The sequence below is a fragment of the Lipophrys pholis genome (assembly GCF_963383615.2).
Source record: "Lipophrys pholis genome assembly, chromosome: 2".
Lineage (NCBI taxonomy): Eukaryota > Metazoa > Chordata > Actinopteri > Blenniiformes > Blenniidae > Lipophrys > Lipophrys pholis.
The window spans coordinates 24,874,130-24,891,395 of NC_137636.1; the positions used below are offsets into that span (position 1 = coordinate 24,874,130).

A 17,266-nucleotide genomic window follows, 5' to 3' on the forward strand; every position below is an offset into this window, starting at 1 on the left:
ATTTTACATTCCAATGTTATCAGTTTATGTCGATGCTTAAAACTGCATAGCAGGAGGTAGCTTATAAAAACAATTTAATAAAACACTGGCATCCATATGAAGAGTTGCACAATTGAATTATCTTGTCACTGTTTGACGTCACCATGCGAAGACGAATCTTAAGCTCCGAGAGCTGTGCATGCTCAGCCTGTTCAGTGTGTCCAGTATGCATTAATCCAGCCAGTCTGATTAAGTCACATTAGACAGGAGACGATACCGTGAAGCACAGAAAGACTGCTCTCAGGTTATCAATACTAGGTTTGCACATGGCAAAGAAAATCAAAGGAGTCTAGAGTAGATTTGGGTAATTACTTTGTGCTTTGATAATGGTAAGAGTGGTCATGTTCACCAGCGTTTGGCTTCACGGTAATTCAGAGATTGAAAAGGGATCAGGAGAATCTCTGAGAGACAATTCAGAATTTCTCCAAGGAAAAAAGGTTGGGGAACGACAAAGCTAGACAACAATGGTCTTGTAACTGGATTTTTCCTTGAATACTCACATTCTAAAACGTTTTACATTTAAAACCGTCATCTTATTGGCTGAAAAATGAATTGAAGTCAGTCCGTTTTTAGACTCTTCATGCACTCCTGGATGAATTATGTCAAATTGGCACAATTCCTGATTTAAAACTAACACAGAAAACATTTCAAAGTTTAGCTGCAAACCAAAACTCTGACCTTTGGCATCATTTCATTTGAAGAATAAAGGCTGAATTAACTAGAACATGCCATCAAACCGTGAGTCCGGGCTATATCGGCTCTCGATTCAGTGCCGTTCAGCTCATCTTTTTTTGGAACGCTTTTTCTGACAGCATCCATTTAATAAAGCCAAAAACACTTCTAAAGTAATTGAAATCAGGAAGGGCATTATGACTTATTTCAATGGCTGAAAAAATGGGTTAATCCTCTTGTAATTTCAATTGTGGGGAACGTACCAGAGTGACGTCTCCCATCCTTTTTAGAGACGAGGTGAGTTCACGCCAAGGCAAGCTGCTGATGCGAGGGTGACTCTTTGTACCGAACTAACTGGTACAATTTCCCCATGCAAAAAGACAGTGAAAGCTGCCTCGGGACAAACTTTGTGCAACAAAATAAGCGTTTATGCATGACAACATGTCAAGTCTAAAGTGGCAGTGGTCAATAATGCAAGGTTCAACCCACTACACCAATATGTTACCCACAGTATGAGTTGCTCTATATAAACAAAAAGTGTGCATAATCTAAAGTCTAAAAGTGCTGTAACTACTGTTTCCCTAAAGTTTGTTATGGCAAGACATGATGAAGAGATGCTGGAGCTTGCAGACATTAGTTATTTCTCAGCAATGTCCTTCAGGGTTACGTAGGACAGGTATTTTTCAATCAGGGACTTAAACCAGAGCCCAAAATGTTCTGGATACTGGCTTCGAACCTCACCGTCACACCTCCACACACTGCTTTTCACGCCATTCCTGTGATTTCACAATCTATTGTTCCAAGTTGGCTGCAGCTACCATTTTATTTCTAATCCCAGCTGAATTCTGCAGCACAATGTTCTGAGTGTGACAAACAGCAGCGAGTTCAGCTGTAGGTTGTCGGGCGCTTTCTCAACACAGGCAGAACAACTGGACCGATTTCCTCACCAGAAATACTTGAGCACATATCGACTGTCTTTGGTTAAAAAAAATAACCGGGGTTTTAGTTAGGAAATGATATTGCTCCTAAAGCATAAAAAACAATGAGGGACATTTTCTGCCTCGATAGAGAAGAAAAGATGTCCGTATTGTATTTCACTCTTTTGGGAAACAATCCAAGTGTACGCCCAGTCTCTGTATATCATGTATCAACTCATTCAGTCCCACAAACACAAACTGGCTGCTCCACGTCACAGTGAAGCTGCACATAATGATGATGAGTCGCTGCAATGTTAATGAGCTGAAAGGCAGGCTGCCAGACCGCCAGGCGGCTGTGGCTCAGTCCCTCCATCGCTCGTCATTAAAGATGGATGGAGTCTTTTCACAGAAGTGTCAACTCCTCCACTTCTAAGTAGTGGCATTTTAGTTTTTCTGTCGCAGGTGGCTGGCGCACAAAGGTTATTGTGATAACAGGGCACTCCTGCAGAGGGGTAGATAAGTGATGTAGCAGGCGGGCCAGCATGTGACACCTGAACACCTCTGTGCTCTCACCTGTAGTGAGCTCCTGTGAGTGTGCGTTAATCGAATATTGTGAATTAGAGTGGGTCACCGAGGGAAAATCTTTGCAGAATTGGACACAAAAAGTTGCAATTAAACCAAGACGGGAAACCTATCAATTTTCTATACCAACTTCATCTAAATTTGGACCAGGCAGAAGTGAGGTGAAAGGTGGGGTCAGGTGTCATCCCAGTGCAACAGAGTCTCACACAAATTCACAACTACAACACGGGCAATTTAGGCCCAGTTTACACAACAGTTTCAAGTGAAAACGGCAAACTGTTGTCACATTTTTGGGGGTCGATTTACCTGATAACATTGCTGGGAGATACTGAATGTGCAACTTTTTGAAAAACAGCTCGCAAAGTACAACTTTTTAGAAAATGCTCCAACTCGGGCTCTGTGGAAACTGGGGAAAACACTCGAATTTTGAAACGCTGCTACTGCGCATGTGCACCATGGCCATACAAAATAGTCCTCCTGCACATGTGCGATTGGAGGACAATAATAATGGCGCCCTGCAGACTGTCATGACTCTCAGTCCAGATATCCTGGGACTTAGTAGTTTTAGAGTTGACAGTCACCGTAATAACAATCTAACTTGGTCGTCTGTCCATATGAATGTCCGTGTACATCCATTGTTAATGTTTATCGAGTATTGTTGTCAGCGTATGTTTGTGTGGCTTCATGACAGACATTTTCCGTCTTACTGCGATACAATTTCACAATATAGTGTGATGATATTGGGATATAACAGTGTCATTAGTTCCTAGATATGATGTGAACTTGTTAGGAATTCAAATGTTTTCTGCTGCGTCAGCTTTATGCTTCAAACACCCTATGATTGTTGACTCTGGTGTTGAATATGAGGAATGCGAGTACAGATGCTCTGCAGACACTGGAAACTGGAAAAAGTGTGGCCGTTTCCTGTTGATATGTCATAAGAGGTGAAGTTCTCACAAAACTCAAGTGACGACATTGATTACAAGTGCTGCGTCTGTTCAGAGCAGACTGAGAACCTGTGCAGGCTTGTGTATTAGTGTGTATTAGTCATAAACCTACAAGGACAGAGGGCTCCACCTGTACAAATGACACTGGACTTTGCACGGTAGAAAAGAACGGTGCTTCTATGGAGTGTGGCATAGAGGCTGAGCGGATTGTGCTTACAGCTACAAGACGCAAAGCACCTAACACACGACAGGACGTTATTGGTTTGAAGATTTAATTGGGATTTGGCCATGATCAAGCTGACGGCCTGGTTTTCTATCTCTGTTCGAGGAATTCACAATGATTTATTGTTTCTCGTGTACCAAAAGCCACAAAAACAGTGAAACAATGAATCTAGTCCGCTTTGTTGTAACCTAATTCTCACTTTTTTGATCAATTTACAAAGACATTCGTCATGCATTAGTCTCTTGAAGTTCCCTCAAGCAAGGTAACATGTCTGTTTTTTCTGCTTTACCAATAAATGCTCACCACATTCCAGTCTGTCGGTCCTTCCAAAACAAATGAATGCCGGGAAATTGAGATTGCGGGGGAAGAGGAGTGATGAGAAACTTCAGGTTTGTGTCCCCAGCAGCAGTTTGTACCAACCTTCTTTATAGTCCACCTGGGGACTGAAAATAATGAGTCTGTGCAGCTATTTCCTGTTCCCACCGTTTCACAACATTCCATCTTTGCTTCCCACATATTTGAAATTTGCAAATTAATTTCAGCATATATACCCTGCAAGCAATGCCAGAGATCATATCTTTATTGCATCCAGTAATGTGTCACCGGAGCCTGGCAGGGTTTTTCGATGACGACCGGACGGGAAGCACCCTCACGAAAGGAAAAGTAAATCTGATCATTCTTGAAATGAGGTATCTCATGTCGCCGGTTTGTATTTCGCTACGTTTACTGATTATTACATCATACCTAGTGGCAATTTCCCAAGGCACAAAAGCACAGTTTGACAGTGTGGTGATATTTTTTGACCATGACGCAATGTCTTGTTTGAGAAAAACATTGGGGAAATCTGATCGCATGAAGCACTGCTCGGTATCGGCACGTATCCAGATGTGAGTACTGTGTTTACCCAACTACCTGCCTAATGTCAGACCTGTCCTAAACCTAACTTCATGATTTTCCAATGGCTTCGAAGTTTTTCTTGAATTTCCAAACACAAAACCCAACAATTCTTCAAGCAATGTGGAGACAGATCCGTACTCATGTTGGTTTATGAGAACATATCAAGAGAATACATCCCTCTTCGCTCAACTTGAAACAAAGACAGTGGGAACAAAGAGTCAGACATATTTAAGATAAACAGGAATAGACAGCGTTTCCCTTCCTGGTTATCTTCTGCTCAATGACAGGGGTTTCAGGCCGGTTCACGTTGCCATTTCTTCTCCAGGAAACAGGTGAAAAAGCCAACAAGGTTGTTGAAGTACATGACAAACGCTCTATTGTCATGTGACTGATACTTTCAGCCCTGTGGGGTTTCCGCACCGTGGTGCAGTGGTTAGCACGTTCCCCTCACAGCAGCTTGGGTACCTGTCCTTATGGAGTTTGAGTGGCTTTCATTCGAGTAATCCAGTTTCCTCCCACAGTCCAATAACATGCATTTGAGGCTAATTTGTGCCTCTCAAATTGCTGTCAGGTGTGACTGTGTGTGATTATCTGCCTCTGTGTTTCCCCAGTGATACATAACATAAGTGTTTTTCACTACTGACTCAAAAACACATTGAGATCAAACCAGTAGCAGTGAAGCTGCACAGGGGGGAATTTCCAGGTAGAATATTTGACCACGAGACACATTCATCGCACAGTCTTTTCTCACATCTGATAAACTGAGGAAGTGAAAATGGAATTATGTCTCGGTGAAAGGCCTGACATTTGTCTAACAACTTAAACACAGAGAGGATCAGCTCAGACAAACGTGCAGCAAAGCAGCACTAGAAATAACACGCAAACAGGATGTGGCAAGTTGACATTTAGTTGGCGCACACGGGAATCAATTCACAGGTAATCAGATAGATAGATGACGACATTTGTGTTCACTCTGCACGGCCCCGGATGCCTGACATGTGATTTTCTCTGTGCTGTCGGGGACCAACAGAGCAAATTACACAGCAATTCTCTAAATATGTGGTCTCATCTATGATTCACCCAGATGCCCGTCTAAGGTCAGCACCGACGTCAGCGCGCCCTCACTGGTTGGATAACTGATCGGCGTTACAGTCTATGACAATCCCAATCTAAGAATAAACTTCCACTGACCATGAAGGTTAATTCTAAGCCATTTAAAATGTTTCTGAACTGAACACATTCAATGTCAACAACACAGCGAGGCACCAGGGATACTTGAGTTTTCTGTGCTTTTCCTACCAATATATTTTGTCCTATTTCATCAAAATGTCAGTAATACTTGATTTCTTACAGTTACGTTATTTCAGATAAAGGCTAATCACACTAAATGTGTATTAAACCCGCTCACCCTCTCAGGCAAAGATGAGTCATGAGACATTTCACACTGTCAGAGAAAAATAAGGGAATTTTCATGTGAAACTGTAATATATATCATTTGGCACATCCATCCATCAATCCATCTTTAATTAATTTAGGGTCGTGGGCGCTGAATTCTCAGCTGACTATGGGCAAAGAAAAAGTAAAAGTTAGGCAGATCGCCTGAGACAGACAACCACACAAACTCAACAATCACGCCTATTTCCAGTTATCAACCAAGCTCAAATGCATGTTTCTGGGCTATTGGACAAACTGGAAAAACCTGGAAAAACCTGCCCCCGGGATCAGACTGACACCCGACTGTACGCCAGTGAACAGTGAGCCAACAGAGATGGAAAGATTGTAGAAATTTAGCATCTTTTTTCATATGCTACTTATAGAATGACTAAAAACGTCTGTACTTTATAGTGTTTGCTTATCATCATTCACTTTTCCACAGCGACATTCCACAACAACGCCACTTTTAGCCAAACGCGAGTGAAATAGTCTCTTATATAACCATCGCCTGGATGAAGCAGGCGAAACAGGCGGATGGGTGGGTTACGGCTGATCATACATACAAGAACCAGTTAGCTTTTGTTTTTGTTTTTTTTTCACAGTGGACACAAATCCCAGATGCCAAGCCCTGTCAACTTGCTGAGACAACTTTAAAAACTTTAATTACAATTTACTGAAAATGTCAATACTCTGCATGAGTGGTCAGAGCCCTGAGGACAGGCTGGGCTCCATTCATTTAAACTCTGATGAAAGACTTTTTAAGGAGACCATACTAATCTCTCTTAGAACTAAAACTACAGTTGTGTTCAAAACATCTCGATGTCTGTCCTATAGAGCTGGGATTTTTTTCGGTGATTAACACTTTTGTAATGTACAAACAGGCCCAGACCTGTAAATACTGCATGTGACCAGGTGAGTGACGCAGAAATAATTGACAGTGAAATATTTGTCGTTTCACCGAAGACAGCTCGAATAACAGCATCAACAGCCTTACAGTGCTTCTTATCTGCAACTGTTATGTAATAAACAGCCTTTTGAGGAGTTTGCCCGATAAGCAGTGAGCCTTCTGAGACATGAGCACCACTGTTTCTGTTTCGAAATATGTGAGAATATTTCCCATGCAAGTGAGTGGGCAATCAACCTGCAACTAGGAGCTGCAGCTTTAACCGAGTCCACAGCCTTTCTCTCTTCCTGCCAGCAGTCAGGGGGCTGGGATCAGCTGCAGGGGATCTGGCATCACCTCTCTCCTCGGGGAATCTGCCCGACCCCGTTTCTACCGGGGAAGCTACGGGGCTCCGGCTCTCAGCACCGACAGGCTGGTTTCAGAGACGCACTGACACATTGTCAACTATCTGGAACCGCGACCGGTTTACATCCAAGACCATGTGAACGTTAGGAACGAGTACCAAGGCCCCCAAAAAAGAGAAAACAAAGGAGATACATGTGCTTCTGATGGTCTACAAAGTACGGGGGCAGCCAAACTCCAAGAGTAAATAAGTTATTGGTTTTGCAGGTAAAGTTAATTTCATGCGAAATGACTCCTGATTGCTGTATTACTGCGTTTCTTTCAAGGTAAAAGAATCTAAAGGGTAAGGATGTTAAAATCAGATACAAGGACGTTTTGGATGGTGATGTGACCAATCTGCTCTATTCTTCCTATTTCATCTGCGCAGTGTTTACCTCCTCAGAATTGATTAAAAAAAAAAAAAAAAAAGATGCATACTTAGAGCTCAAAATACAACTGCATACTTTAATACAGTCAGCAGCTCCTCTCTGTCTAGCAGAGGTGCACCAGCACCAACAGCATGTATGATAAGAGAACACTGAACAGATGGAGAAGAACCTGTGAAGACAACATCATGCCAAACTCCGTCCTCCACTACCTGCACATTTCTACAAGCTGCCTTTCTTTCCAATGACATCTTATCTAAATGTACGAGGTGCTTCACAGTTAGTCAGCGCCGCCCACCACTCTGTATTTTAGTGTCAGGAGACTGTGGGAAAAGACAAACCATAATCATTCTAAAATCGTATTTCTATGAGATATGGGATTGGTTATTTGAGACGACTGGGTGCGTGAACAGATTGACAATAATTACAAGCTAGGGGTGCGTTTCTGTACGCATTAGAGCTACAGGATACACTGATATGAATTTATTGTCATTGCAATATCAAAATTTGCAAATCAAAAAACTGTCTGAAGTATGAAAGATTGTGTTCCCGTGCACAATGCAGTCATAGTCAACACTTCATTTCAGAATTACTTCATACCTGGTGGCAAAAAGCCAGAAATCAAAAAAGAAAAAAAAAAAGTTAAGGCAAAATTACTAAAAATAACAAAGCCACCAGTTTTATTCGTTTCTAATTCGCTGTTGGTGGGAACTGCAGACATACATGTAAAAATAGAAGTACAAATCCCACACTACAGACATTTCCAACACACACATAAGTATCTGATCTGGATTGCAATACTTGACAAAATGATCACATATTGCATGTTGGAGTAATATCGTCCAGCCTTCTTGTGGTGATCTGATAGCTGCCAAGCTGAATTCACATGATAGTCAAGACCAGAAAGATAGGCTACCTCAGCTTGCTGGGGGATGATTTCCCAACAGAGCAGCCAAAACAATCCCTTGAATGATCAGACATGTGCAAGATGTAGACAACACACAACAGTGGACATTATAGATAACTGATTAAACCACAGTTTGGTCGCCTTCCAAGGTCTCAAAAAAGGATATTTATACACTCTTATCTCCCCTGTACATAGATAAGGGCAGAGCAAAACACAAAGGAAATACTGTTGGTTCACTGGCTCTTTAAACAGTCAGTTGTTTCTGGTTTCTTATGTTTTACAAGCAACTTTGAGAAACATCATGCAACACAATGAGAATAACTTATTGAAGTGTCAATGTCAATAATGATGCCGAATTATCAAATTAATTCGGGATTTTGTAAACATCCTTGAATTAAGCCGATCAGTTAAGGTTTGTTTGTTTGTATTGGAAAAAAACGTTAAATATCTTGTTTTTCCAGAGGAGTTTGGTGCGAGGTTTTCTCCTCTCAAAACGAACTTCCCGGGATGAAAAAGTAGAAATGCTTCACAAGAGCAGGTGGAACCGAGCCCCCCGTTAAAGCATCACCTGATGCGCCGCTGCCCGAACACCTGGAGCCCGGTTCCGTTAACGGGAAACACGATCCACATCCAAACAATCGTTGTTATGAAGGAGCGATAACAAACAGGCGTCTCCATACCTGACTGGCTTTGTGGAACTGCTTCTTCAGCCCGGCCACAGACATCTTCGACAGACGTGCCAAGCTTCTTCAGCCCCGGATAAAAAAATATCCCTTCAAACTCCGAGGACAGCGGAATGAAAATCTACCTTTAAAAAGATAAAGCCAGCGGAGAGCAGCACGCCGCACTCATCAGTCTCCTCCGCGGTCAAGATTCACAGCGGCGGCAGCAGCTGAGTGAAGCTCGGAGAGACAGAGAGGAGCCATACCGGAAGCACACGGGCCGACTTCAAAATAACGCAACATTATATCAAAGTAACCCAAACCACAACTATTACGTTTAGTTTACCGTTCGTCATTTTTATCAGCACTTCGTAATTTTTCATTATTTTTTCAAGTATCCACGCGACAGGTAGTAATTTTCCACTCTTGCGGTACTGATGCTGAAACCTATTTTTATTTTGAAAGCACGTGGCGGATATGATCTGTACGTATTGTAGCTTGATGCTCTGATTGGTGGAGAGGGAGAGGGAGAGGGTTTCCTGAATCGAAGAGATGTGGTCTTTTCTCGAAGCTCATTGGCTGAGAGCGGATCGTACGGAGAGAAAGGATGAGTTCAAAGGAAAGCTTGATATCTGGTCCCCAAACAACTATTTATTTCAACGCGTCGATTTCATGTTGATAAAATCCCCTTCGAAATGGCCATGTTTTCATGAACAAATGTGCCTTTCCTGATCTTTCATTTAATTAATAGTGTATTATAGTGTTGTACTACTTAAAACCAGTCTCGAGAACACATGTTCAAGGTCTTGGTTTTCAGCCCGTTAAAGTTTTAGTCTTGTTTGGGTCTTGTTGCTCTGGTCTTGGAAGATCTAGTCTTGGTGTTGACTCAGTCTCGGGTTAGGTTGTCTTCACTATAACAGTACTGCATTATTCCTCAGACACTGTCGGTTATAATCACAAGCACCTGCATATTTTGAATACAGCTTTAAAAAAAAGATTTCACTTTGAACTAGGGCAGCGGTGGCCTACAGGTTAGAGAAACTTAAGGACTTGCTATCGGATGTTTGCAGGTTTGAATCCCACTGCTGACTGGCTCCAACTGTGGATCAGACCTTGACCTTACTGTTCCCAGGTCACCACATCGCAGCATCCCACTGGCATCCCACTCTTTCTAGCATGTATAGATAGGGTTTGCGATGAATAGGATGGGTCAAATGAAAACAAATATTTTCCCCAAGGGATTCATAAAGTATGCTTTCTTTCTTTCTTTCAACTACGTAGGACAGGAAGGGACTACAACTGTCAGAGAAGTCGAACAATCTCGCTGGGAGAATATCCTCTGACAAGCCACTACATCAGTTTGTTTATAGACTGTCAAATAAAGCCGAGTTCGTAACATTCTGTCAGAAAACATGGTGGAGAAATGGTCCCTCTGTGGGGCTGCATTGCTGCCTCTGATGCTAAATGTATCAAATGCACCAACGGACAGGTGATATTTCATTGCGTTCAATAGACAGATGAGTTCGCCTGTGTCAAAGCACTTTGTGTGTGGAAAAGCCACTCTGTATTTGAGAAAATTATTTAGCTGAATGTCACAGGAAATAACAGACCGCGCCATAAAATGGTCAGCAATGGATGCTGCCATAAATCCAACTGAAATCTTTTGGAAAATAAATTATGTTTGCCATTGAAACACATTAGCATTATTGATAACCAAATTGGTGCAGTTCCTTGCTATTTTAGTTCTTTAAAAAAAAAAAAAAAAAAAAAAGTTTGAATTCACAGGCCAGATATCTGCATAACCAGCCAAAAAACAAAAGAAAAAAAGTATATGACCTCTGCCAGCTCACCAGTTAATGTTAGAAAATCTGTATGATCATTGTATGTGAACAGGTTTTTAGATTTGAATAAGAAGTCAAATATTTTCTTGTGTCTATTTGTGTGGACATTTGTGCGATGTGAGCACATCCTTGCGGAATGAGCAGATCGTGTGAGACTGAAAGTCTTGGTATGACCGTGTTGGAAAACAATGTCTAACATCTCTGAGGTACAGATATCACATTTTTAATGTATCAAATGTTTCCTTGCATATTTAAATTCACTGTTATAGAACTACCACAAAATTAATATTCAGTGTTTCAAGGACTCAAAACGAATTTGTTAACCCAACTGCCGTCAGCATATGTTAGATTTTCTTTCTGTGTTTGTGAATTTCATTCTTCGGGATTTGTAAATATCGTTCAGGTATTTTTCCTTTATGTTGCTGTTGTATCTGTTAAAACAAACAAAAGGGTGAAAGTTTTTCCCAAAACAGATTGATAATGTACTCAAAGTAAAAGTCATGCTGATTGAAAAACACATTAACGAGTAAAGAATATTTTAAAGAAACTCTCAGCAGTGCTGTGAATAAAGCTGATTTAAATTCTCCAAAACGTTTGTTTTCGAGTCTGACCCAAAGGTAATCCAAGTAAAGTTTGCTAAATAGCCAGGCATCTCCATCCAAGAAAATGTGTTAGTTTATCAACACAACGGCTGATTTCTTCACATGACTTCTTGATTACCTGCATTAAGTTGTGTACAGTTTTTACTGGAGAATACCTGAGCTCGATGGCCTGAATCAAACTTCAAGTTGATTACATATGTTTCATTTTATTGCCCTCAAGTGTTTCATAAGATCAACAAGTCTATGAATCTGCAGTTTGCCAAACATATTGACTATATAACTGTATGTATGAACTTTTTCTATTTGTGTATGTCTTTCTGTGTATGTGCCCATTAACTAGATGAAGAAGTATAGCAGATGGATGAATAAATACATATCATTATTTGTCATAGACCCTATGAAATAAATAAAGAAAAAGGTTTTCAGCATAGTAATGAGGCCTTTATTAGAACATTTTAAAGAACCAGGTTTCCCACAAAGCACAAATAACTTATTGCTACCATCTAGTGGTTTGGGAGATAATTACATGTTGATTGATCTACTCTACTCACAAAAAAGTTCTGGATATTTGGAATTCCGGTGAAATGTATGAAAAACGTAAAAAGCTCATGCAACAGAGATTTTATATCATGAAAGTAGTGCACCAACGTAGAAACGTGCAATGGTCATTTCTTTGTCTCAAACAATTTATTTGAAACAAAAGCCAACAGCAGTGGAGGGCGTACCACCACAAAACATGCCTTTGTGTCATTAACTTCTCAAGTGACCTTGAGCATCAATTACAGCTTCATGACGACGTCTCCTGCTCTTCACACGTGGACTTATCGCCTGCTGAGGCATCATGGCATCCCGCTCTTCTTGAAGGTCCGGCCCTCAGATCATTGAGGTTCAGGGTACAGAGTTACGAGCCTCTACAGAAAGTCAGCTGAGCCTATTTCTTTGTCTTTGTGAGACTCTTTCAGGCTCTCTGTGTCTCTGTTCAACCTGCTGACGACATTCTGAGAATATCCTGCGTTGAAAACTACTGTGGATTCATTTTTAGGTGGCGTCTTGGTGTCATGATGTCAAAATGTGAGACAATTGAGGACAACTCTCCTATTGAATCAGAACATTTATAATAATAATAATAATAATAATAATAATAATAATAATAATAATAATAATAATAATAATAATAATAATAATAATAATAATGATAAATTATTTCTAATGCACTTTTCACTAAAACATTTCCAAGTGCTACAAGCACATTAAAAAAGAAGCAACACAAACACCTAAAATTAAGAATTTAAAAAGAGACTCTTTAAAAAGGTAGATCTTCAAATACCTTTTATAAGAAGTCACAATCTGTGGGGTCCTGGGGTGGCTGGGTAGAGAGTTCCACAGACGTGGTGCAGCAGTACAAAAGTCCCAATCTCCCATAGTCTGGAGTTTGTTTCCGGGGGCGGTGGAGGAGGTGTTGAGGTGCAGAGCATATATTCCAGTATGGGGTTTGCTAAGTGAGTAGTTCTTTAAGATATGGTGGGGCATTTCCATTTATTGGTAAATTGTTGTGAAGTAACTCCTTGATAGAGAACAGCAAGTTGTTCAAAAAGTACTGAAACATTGACCAGTTGGACATGTGCATTCAAAGGTTTAGAGACGGCCAAGGTCAAATTTACCTGTTAAGTTATGAGTAGTGTATATTCAGGGGTGATAACTTGAACATCTGTCTTCTATAAGTCTTTATCCAGATTGGGGTCAAAACCACTGGGACTGATTCCAGGTGACTTTTCAGATAGCCGAAAATCATGCTGTTTGTGTGAGCCGAAGACTGAGCCCACCTCTGGACAGGTGAACAGAGTTCAACCCACAGAGACTGACAATCACATAAACTCTCATTCACACTAAATTTAAACACCAGTTAACCTCAAACATGTTGTATTGGGACTTTGGAAGAGACCTGCGCATGCACAGGGGGAACGTGCAAAGTGAAAGTAAAGGCTCCTGAGACAAGACTCAAACTAATTTATTCATGTATTTGTGATGTCGAAATAAACTTTTGCAAATTTAGAATAAAATTCCCCCCAAATTTTACATTTCTTAACATTACATTAGGAAAATGTGGTGAGTGCGGTTGTTTACTATAAACAAACCTCATTATTCTTTAGATTGGCGAAAGCTGATAGTACTGGTCTTCATCACCAGGAGGCAGTATAGGCCTAAAGAAAGACAAACACTTATTTCAAGTTGCATGTGATTTTAACCAGCAGGGGGCAGACTAACAGCAGCACTCTTCCCAGTAACGGCAGGTCCACTGTAGAGAATTACACATATGAGTATGATTGGCATTTAAGTTGCACGAGGGCTACTTTTTATTAGACGACTTCAAGGGTCCTGCCGATGGCAAATAATCATTGATTTGATCAATAACAGAGATTTCTTGCATCTTTCTTAACTGCATAAAACTTCCCAGCAGGAGTAATGATGGATGCAATAACAGTATATCGGATGGAGGGTTTTTATGACAGGGCATGTTGGGACACACAAAAGCTTTTAAACATGTGAACATGTTACGATCCAGAGAGGGGAAAAGTTCCTCTCCAGCCTGTGTCCTCTCTCCAACACTCCCCCTCTTCCTCTCCTCTGCTTTCACCCCTGTCCAGCCCATCATCCCCACCCTCCTCTTCCTCCTTCGGCCTGCACAGTGTTGAACCGAACTCATCTGCTGTCCATCTGGCTGCTGTGCCGGGCGCTAATACCCCCTCATATTCCTGTGCTTCCCAAGCACCCGTGGACAATCCATTCTCCCCCCTCCACACACCCATTTTTCTCTGGCTTCCCCTCAAGTTCCACTCCTCAAATCCTCCCCACCACCACCACCACCACCACCACCCCTAGCCCTGATCCCCGTCCCAGGACCGAGAGGCAGGATCCGGTGTCAGTGCCCCAGAAAGACCCTTCTCTGAGGAACATGTGGGGGGATCAGCAGCAGTGTTGCCCAGAGGGATCACTTTCACTGTTGGGGATTCTCACAGTAGCGTGCATGTATCCATTACTTCCCAGGTGCTGGCTCGCAAGCAAATCTTACTTTTAAGATAGCAATCAGCTGATGTATTCCCACCAAGAGCATGAGAACCTTCACTTGGACGAACAGAGCTTGACCACCCATCCATGGCTTGAGAGTGATTTCTTCATTATATTTCAGAGCTGTTGGTTCCATCTTCCTTTTTCACCCTGTTTTTTATGTTGAAGTGTCATTAAGCAGACGAATGGACCCCAAATTACTGACTGACGAAGGAGGTTTGGTGGCTTCTATGGCTGCTGTGAGTGAAAACTTGCCATATGAGTAACCACTGAAATAACTTCCTGTATGCCTTTCAGTCCAGCAGTTGGAGGCTTTTCTTGGATGCGGCTCCATTTCCAGTTTCAGTTCATTGCAACGGGAAGCAAATCTCAGGTAGATCATTGATGGCTTTTTTCAAGTACTAATTCAAATGACTAATTATTGTCTTGGTGAAGGTAGATAAACCTAATGTTTTACACGCGGCCAAGCAGGGTTATTATAGGATGCAGGATTCATTGTTGAATCAATGACTCTGCGGTGTCCAGTCCATAAGGTAATGAAGCAAAGCGAAGCCACAGCATTCCCACCAACATGCTTCACTGGTATGACAGTTTTTCTTTAAAATGAAGTTGTTGGTCATCATCATTCACGTCTGCTGAGAAGTCTGATTTTACTGTGATGGATATTTCATATTGCTTTTTCTGGAGGTATGTGAAAATACTAAGATTTGACTGTGATGTTTTGGATAGAAAACACATTTCTTTTGTCAAACCTGTCATGCAGAGTCTAAATACAAACTAGGTCACTTATTCAGCTTTTTCCAATTACACATTAACCTCAGTTCAACCAGTGCTCCATCCAGCTCAGATTATTATCATGATATTTTAACGAGTGTTCACCAAAAGTCCACAAATCAACTGCAAGTTGTTAAAAAATGTCTTTTAACAAAGGCTGAAGAAATGCATTAGGTTTTAATATTTCTTTTTTGGCTTCCTTCCTGTTGGTTTTGGGGAGAGGCTTGAAGATAAGAATCATGACTTGTAAAGCTCTTCATGGCATGGTCTCAGAATATCCATCAGAAAGTCTTGCACGCAGACTGACCAGTGTGTAACCTGAGATCTTCTAGTAGCCACACGCTGGCAGTTCCCACTGCACGATTTAAAACAAAAGGAGAAAGAGTCTCGACTGTGAGAGCAGCACAGTTCCAGCTCAGCCAGAGGAGCTCCGAGTCTCTTTTCATTTTTACCGAGGTGTCTCCAGACTCCATTCAGTATCTGTTTTAGGCCTTCCCTGTTTAGATTTCCGACTTTCCAATCATGCCTTGTTTTATTTCACATGTTATGGAGTTTTTATCTTTGGGATTTGGTTGAAGAGGGAAAATCTATCAATCACCAATATTATCTGAATTTGGATCAGGGAGAGCTGAGGTGGGAGGCAGGGTCAGGTCTCCAGTTCATCACAGAGGGACACACAAAGGACAAATATAAGCAATTAAGGACCTGTTTACACGGCAACGTTTTCAAGTGAAAACTGAAAAAATTACTTGGGGTTTTGGGTGTTTGTTTACACAGAGGGGCTCAGAGCCAATGAAAACACAACTTTTTGAAAACAGCTCCCAAAGGGGAACTTTTGGAAAATGATTCAACTTTGTGGAAACGAGGGAAAATGCAGATTTTCTGAAAATGCTCCTACTGCGCCTGCGCAGCCGTAGTAAATAGTTCTTCTGCACATGCGCAAGTAGATGGACAATAAGAACAATGTTTCCTCCAGAGTGTCATGACTCCCCCGTCCATATTCTCCTGGGACTTGGTAGTTTTAATAGTCGACAGTCATCGTGATAACAATCCAACCTGGCCGTCTGTCCACATGAACGTCTGTATACTCCTATTGTTAATGTTTAGAATTTATTGTTATTTGCATCCATGCATATGGCTGTGGTTTCATTGCAAAAACAGCCAACAGCACCCACTACTGGCCCAATATGCTAACCACATCATTATCAACATTTCTGTCGTTTCCGTGTAAACAGACATCTTTTTCAAAACACTGCAGCATAGACTTGGAACTTATCTGAAATTAAAACACAAAACAATGTGTTTTCACTTGAAACGTTGTCGAGTAAAAGGCGACCTTGCGCGTGAGTGACCCAGTGTTAGATAAAGTGGTATAGAAGGTAGATATTTACATATAAAGATGTACAAAAAGGAACAAAATGAGTACAAGAGGAAATAAAAACCGCTTGTGAACATATGTATTCGGGATTAGTAAATGTGCGGTCATGAATATTAACGAGCGTCCGCCACATTGGGCCGTTTATCATTAACATTCAGAGTTTAGTCAACGATCCTACACAGTTCATCGAGTCAAAGTGATTCAGCCTGGAGGATGAGTGGCTTAAAATACAAATTAAAGCTGGATATCGAAAGGAAGTAACGCATTTGAAATAAAACAGATTTTTATTTAAATATGTTAATCAAGTTCAAGAGAATACTGAAGTAAAATCCCAGTATAGTGTATGTTGAGTATCTCTCTTTGGAAACAATGAGTCACTGAGGATTAATTGGTGTCATGTTGAGATCCACAAGAATGAGAGGTTTCAATAACACACAGTGTGATTATGTACATCTCACCTGACACTACTAAGTAGATTTGTATGGACTGCACAGTTTAGGGCTACTTATTTGTGTTTTGTATCAATTCACAAGGTTAAAAGTAATTTCACAATGTTAATTTGTTGTGATAATCCTATTTGTTCTGGTGTATCTGTTTTATCTGCCAGTGCCCAACTACTTCCTCAGGATGCCATGTCTCCCAGGGCTGAAGCTA

At 41.2% G+C, this 17,266-nt stretch overlaps 1 protein-coding gene across 1 annotated transcript in view; it reads right to left on the reverse strand.

Moving 5' to 3' along the window:
• Nucleotides 1–9,179, reverse strand: part of sh3gl3a (SH3-domain GRB2-like 3a) — a 34,774-nt gene extending 25,595 nt beyond the window's left edge. The window contains exon 1 of the mRNA XM_080458101.1: nucleotides 8,970–9,179. Coding sequence (XP_080314227.1) covers nucleotides 8,970–9,014 — 45 coding nt within the window. The 5' untranslated portion in view covers nucleotides 9,015–9,179. The remainder of the gene's footprint in view (nucleotides 1–8,969) is intronic.
• Between the last annotated feature and the right edge of the window lie 8,087 nt (nucleotides 9,180–17,266).